At 48.4% G+C, this 6061-nt stretch overlaps 2 protein-coding genes across 2 annotated transcripts; both read left to right on the top strand.

Moving 5' to 3' along the window:
- Positions 1-522: 522 nt before the first annotated feature.
- Positions 523-1234, top strand: LOC126952025 (copper-transporting ATPase 2-like). The gene is made up of 2 exons (XM_050786274.1): positions 523-913; positions 1016-1234. The coding sequence occupies exons 1-2, from the start codon at positions 523-525 to the stop codon at positions 1099-1101; spliced, it is 477 nt and encodes a 158-aa protein (XP_050642231.1). The 3' UTR covers positions 1102-1234.
- A 1474-nt stretch (positions 1235-2708) lies between these two features.
- LOC126952000 (cTAGE family member 2-like) lies at positions 2709-5241 on the top strand. Its single transcript, XM_050786252.1, has one exon. It carries the CDS (start codon positions 2709-2711, stop codon positions 5031-5033), a length of 2325 nt encoding a protein of 774 aa, XP_050642209.1. The 3' UTR covers positions 5034-5241.
- Positions 5242-6061: the final 820 nt, after the last annotated feature.

Raw genomic sequence — 6061 nt, 5'->3', positions numbered from 1 at the left:
GGCGTCCCTAAGGCAGGCCGTGCTCACATCCCCCCGTCCTCCGTGGGCCCCGATGCTACACTCTCCAACCCAGGGCTGTCTTTTACTCCTGCCCCCAACTCACACATCTACCCCAGAGCCTCTTCCAGGCATGAAGCCAGGGACCTGCAGCTGCTGTGCCTGGGGCATCCCCATGGCAGGTGTGGATGCTTTGTGCAGGATTCAGAGGCCGTGTCCAGCCCCACAACGGCCTTAGGATTTCCTCCAAGTAGAGCAGACAAAGGAGATGAGGAAGATGGCGGCTGGTGTAGGGAGCTGGTGCTTGCGCAGGTTGTTGAGATGCAGCCCCCCAGACCTTCTCTGTGCTGATTGGAAACCGCAAATGGCTCAGGCGCAATGGCTTAACCATTTCTAGCAATGTCAGTGACGCTATGACAGATCATGAGATGAAAGGACAGATGGCCATCCTGGTGGCTATTGACAGATGAGAACATTGCAAGTGTGGTATCTTGGTGTGGGGTGCCCCATCCTGTGTAGCTGCTGATGCTGGCTATCGCAGACGCTGTCAAGCAGGAGACCACCCTGGCTGTGCACATGCTTCAAAGCATAGGTGTGGATGTGGTTTTGAGCACGGGGGACAACCGGAGCACGGTGGCCAGAGCCATTGCCACCCACGTTGGCATCAACAAAGTCTTTGCAGAGGTGCTGCCTTCGCACAAGGTGGCCAAGGTTCAGGAGCTCCTGCACAAAGGGAAGAAAGTCACCATGGTGGAGGATGATGGGGTGAATGATGCCCCGGCTTTGGCCCAGGCAGACATGGGCATTGCCATTGGCACCAGCACGGATGTGGCCATCGAGGCAGCCGACATCATCCTCATCAGAAATGGCTGGCTAGACGTGGTAGCTGGCATTCATCTTTCCAAGAGGACCATCCAGAGAAGATGCACATCAGCCTGGTCTGGCACTGATTTATAAGCTGGCTGGGATACCCATCGCGACATGGTGGCTGGCATTCACCTTTCCAAGAGGACTGTCTGGAGGATACGCATCAGCCTGGTCCTGGCGCTGATTTACAAGCTGGCTGGGATACCCATCATGGCAGGTAGTTGGTTCCTCTCCTGAAGGAGTGAGCTTTCCAGATGAGTTGAAGATACGTGCGTGCACGGGAGATGACGGCTCACTGCAGGGCAAGGCATCATCCGTGTTGAAGGAGTGCCAGTGTTTCAGAAATGGACACAGAGCAGGTACATTTGATGGAGAGGTAAGAGGATCACTGTCTACGTGCCAGTGCTGTTCTAAGTGCCCTGGATCTTCTGGGAACAAGGTTAGCCTTTTTCAGTTGTACATGGGACAATTGAGGATCATGCTAGGCAGAGGTGAGCCCTTTCGTGGAAGGAGTTAATCTAAAAACCATAATCTGTCTCATTTGGGAGGAGCTAAATAAATATCTCTTCAATGAAGTAAAAGTCAATCAGAAAATGTGTATTTTAGCTATAAAATTACCTACCAGAATTTACCATGGGGCATAATCTTAGTCAAGCACCCAAATTGATGATTTCAGACCACAGATACTGAAACACCAATGGGATAAGGTGGCAGGTATTTCAGTTAGCTACTGCTGCATAACAAATGACCCCAAAGCTTAGTGACTTAAAACCATGGTTTGTTATTCTTTATCATTCTGTCAGCTGGGAGGTTCTTCTGCTGGCCTCATGCACAAGGCTACATTTAGCTAGGATGTCAGCTTGTGGATGGGCATAGCTGGGATGCTGGGTCACCTGAGTCTTTCTCCCCATGTGGTGTTGTTTTAAAATACAGGTTTTAGAGCTGCCTCAGGATGTAAAGTGTAACGAGGTGGCTGGGGTGGGCCGCACGGGCCTGTGAGGCCTGTGGGTGCCTGCGTCCCCGGCTCCCCCCGCAGCTGGCTCCTCAGTGGTCCGCTCCACTTGCCAGGTGGGGATCCGGGTTCCAGATGGAATGCTGCGCGTTCTCCACCGTTTGTTGTGGCTACGGTTACTGCAGCAACCGCCAGAGCAGCCTTGGCACTACGGAGGAGCCAGGGGCTACCCCTCAGCCGTATCTGGGACTGATCCCGGAGTGCGGAGGAACCAGGGGCTACCCCTCAGCCGTAGCTGAAGCTGATCCTGGAGTGAGGAGGAACCAGGGGTTACCCCTCAGCCATACCTGGGACTGATCCTGGAGTGCGGAGGAGCCAGGGGCTACCCCTCAGAGGTACCTGGGACTGATCGTGGAGTGCGGAGGAACCAGGGGCTACCCCTCAGCGGTACCTGGGACTGATCCTGGAGTGTGGAGGAACCAGGGGCTACCCCTCAGCGGTACCTGGGACTGATCCTGGAGTGTGGAGGAACCAGGGGCTACCCCTCAGCGGTACCTGGGACTGATCCCGGAGTGCGGAGGAGCCAGGGGTTACCCCTCAGCGGTACCTGGGACTGATCCTGGAGTGTGGAGGAACCAGGGGTTACCCCTCAGCGGTACCTGGGACTGATCCCGGAGTGCGGAGGAGCCAAGGGTTACCCCTCAGCCGTAGTTGAAGCTGATCCTGGAGTGCGGAGGAACCAGGGGCTACCCCTCAGCCGTACCTGGGACTGATCGTGGAGTGTGGAGGAACCAGGGGCTACCCCTCAGTGGTACCTGGGACTGATCCTGGAGTGGGGGGGCGGAGGAACCAGGGGCTACCCCTCAGCCATACTTGGGGCTAATCCTGGAGTATGGAGGAACCAGGGGCTACCCCTCAGCCGTACCTGGGACCGATCCCGCAGTTGCCACACAGGGTTGTGGCAGCACTGACTGAAGGTATGAGAACAGATTCTCATCCTTATGGTTTTCCATGGGAATTGGTGATACATGCAGCTGTTGTTGGATTTTTTGCTATTCTCCTTTTTCTGTGGCGAACTTTTAGATCGGTTAGGAGTCGGCTTTATGTGAGAAGAGAGAAAAAACTTGCTGTGGAGCTTTCTGGACTAATTGAAGAAAAATGTAAACTACTCGAAATATTTAGCCTTGTTGAAAAAGAGTATGAAGACTATGAAGTAGAGTCATCTTTAGAGGATGCCAGCTTTGAGAAGGCGGCAGCAGAAGCACGAAGTTTGGAGGCAACCTGTGAAAAGCTGAACAGGGCAAATTCTGAGCTTGAGCATGAAATACTCTGTCTAGAAAAAGAGTTAAAAGAAGAGAAATCTAAACATTCTGAACGAGATGAATTGATGGCGGATATTTCCAAAAGCATACAGTCGCTGGAATATGAGTCAAAATCCCTCAAATCACAAGTAGCTGAAGCCAAAATGACCTTCACGACATGTCAAATGAACGAAGAACGACTGAAGATAGCAACAAAAGATGCTTTGAATGAAAATTCTCAACTTCAACAAAGCCAGAAGCAGCTTTTGCAAGAAGCTGAAGTATGGAAAGAACAAGTGAGTGAACTTAATAAACAGAAAATAACATTTGAAGACTCCAAAGTACATGCAGAACAAGTTCTAAATGACAAAGCAAATCACATCAAGACTCTGACTGAACGCTTGCTAAAGATGAAAGATTGGGCTGGGAGGCTTGAAGAAGACATAACGGATGATGATAACTTAGAAGTGAACAGTGAATTGGAAGATGGTGCTCACTTAGATGATCCTTCAAAAGGAGCTTTGAAGAAGCTGATCCATGTAGAGTTAAATGCTTCTTTAAAAACCTTAGAAGGAGAAAGAAACCAAATTTATATTCAGTTATCTGAAGTTGATAAAACAAAGGAAGAGCTTACAGAGCGTATTAAACATCTTCAGACTGAACAAGCATCTTTGCAGTCAGAAAACACACATTTTGAAAGTGAGAATCGGAAGCTTCAACAGAATCTTAAAGTAATGACTGAATTATATCAAGAAAACGAAATGAGCCTCTACAGGAAATTAATAGTAGAGGAAAAAAGGCGGTTAGAGAAAGAAGAGAAACTTTCTAAAGTAGACGAAATGATGAGCCATGCCACTAAAGAGCTGGAGACCTATAGACAGCGAGCCAAAGGTCTTAAAGAATTTGAGAAAACTATTCCTTTTTATCAAAGGAAGACTATTTCCCATGAGGAAAAAGCACGTCATAATTGGTTGGCAGCTCGGGCCGCTGAAAGAAACCTCAGCAATTTAAGGAAAGAAAATGCCCACAACAGACAAAAATTAGCTGAAACAGAGTATAAAATAAAGCTTCTAGAAAAGGATCCGTATGCACTTGATGTGCCAAAGACGGCATTTGGCAGAGAGCGTTCCCCATATGGTCCCTCACCATTGGGTCGGCCTTCACCTGAAACGAGAGCTTTTCTCTATCCTCCAACCCTGCTGGAGGGTCCACTCAGACTCTCACCTCTGCCTCCAAGGGAAGAAAGAAGAGGCTCAAGAGGCCCAGGGAATCCTCCGGACCATCAGATTGCCAATGAAAGAGGAGAATCAAGCTGTGAGAGGTTAACCCGTCCTCACAGGGCTCCTTCTGACACTGGGCCCCTGCCATCTCCGTGGGAACAGGACCGTAGGATGATGTTTCCTCCACCAGGACAGTCATATCCTGATTCAGCTCCTCCTCCCCAAAGGGAAGACAGATTTTATTCTAACTCTGCTAGACGCTCTGGACCAGCAGAACTCAGAAGTTTTAATACGCCTTCTTTGGATAAAATGGATGGGTCAATGCCTTCAGAAATGGAATCCAGTAGAAATGATGCCAAAGATCATCCTGGGAATTTAAATGTGCCTGATTCATCTCTGCCCACTGAAAAAGAAGCAACTGGCCCTGGCTTTATTCGTCCACCTCTTGCTCCAATCAGAGGTCCATTGTTTCCAGTGGATACAAGAGGCCCGTTCATGAGAAGAGGACCTCCTTTCCCCCCACCTCCTCCAGGAACCAGGTTTGGAGCTCCTCGAGATTATTTTCCACCAAGGTATTTCCCAGGTCCACGGCACGCTCCATTTGCAACGAGAAACGTCTATCCACCGAGGGGTTTTCCTCCTTACCTTCCCCCAAGACCTGGATTTCTCCCCCAACCCCCACATTCTGAAGGTTGAAGTGAGTTCCCTTCAGGGCTGAGTCTGCCTTCAAATGAGCCTGCTACTGAACATCCAGAACCACAGCAAGAAACCTGACAATATTTTTGCCCTCTTCAAAAGTCATTTTGACTGATCTCATTTTCAATTTTAAGTAACGGCTGTTACTTAAGTGATTACACTTTTGCTCAAATTGAAACTTAATGGAATTATAATTCTCAGGATAGTATTTTGTAAATAAGGATGATTTACATATGAATCTTATGAATAAATTGTTTTCATTTTATTTTATTCTAAATAGTATAATTATTTTAATTTGACTAATCTACTGTTATATAAAAATAGTGGGAGTTTTATATACGTAATCTTGCAGGTGGGGAGGCTTTACATTCTAAAGGCCTTGTCTTTTGCCAAGAACTGTATTTACTGTGACTGTAGACAAGTGTGTAAGTAACTTTATACTTAATTAAATAAATTTTAGTTGATTTAATGAATTAAAAAAAAAGAAAGAAAGAAAAGGGAGGTGAGAAGACAGAGGCCAAGCACCGTGTGGACTTAGGTGCTGGACGCATAGCGTGCTCATGCTCAGGGCTGGGGTCACTCTCTCATTCTTGTGCCCCGGGTTGAAGCACACAGCAAGGACAGACCCAGACACCAGGCATTGAGTCAGCTCATGGGAGGGGCCGACCGTTCCGACCTCAGGCTATGCTGAAGGTCCCCAGAGTCCCGGGCCCTTCTGTCCACAGCCTCATCAGTGTGGGCTCTTGGCTTCAGTTCCCACACAAGCATAGATGCCGACAGCAGTGTTGTGTGGGATCCCGGAAAACGGGCCCAGCTTGCGGATCTGTAGGTGAAGACTCACCAAATTCTGAGTTGTTGCAGCTTAGAATACAGTGCAGACATCAGGATAATCGTTTGGATCTCTCAACAAGAAAGGGATTTTATAAGATGGCAAATACTATAAAATGTGTTAAATAGCAGAGTAAAAAGGCTGAATAGAGAATAGGAGATTGAGATTAGAGAAGAACGGGGAATAGCAGTTATAGGAG

This window comes from Macaca thibetana, chromosome 4 (genome assembly GCF_024542745.1).
Source record: "Macaca thibetana thibetana isolate TM-01 chromosome 4, ASM2454274v1, whole genome shotgun sequence".
Taxonomy (NCBI): Eukaryota; Metazoa; Chordata; class Mammalia; order Primates; family Cercopithecidae; genus Macaca; species Macaca thibetana.
This window is presented reverse-complemented; position numbering and strand designations above follow the sequence as displayed.

Excerpts from the sequence above, each read along its gene's own strand:
- LOC126952025 (XM_050786274.1), top strand. The coding sequence starts at position 523 with ATGCTGGCTATCGCAGACGCTGTCAAGCAGGAGACCACCCTGGCTGTG. Across the intron at positions 914-1,015 it reads TCTTTCCAAGAGGACCATCC|GGAGGATACGCATCAGCCTG; the intron begins AGAGAAGATGCA and ends AGAGGACTGTCT.
- LOC126952000 (XM_050786252.1), top strand. The coding sequence starts at position 2,709 with ATGGAGGAACCAGGGGCTACCCCTCAGCCGTACCTGGGACCGATCCCG.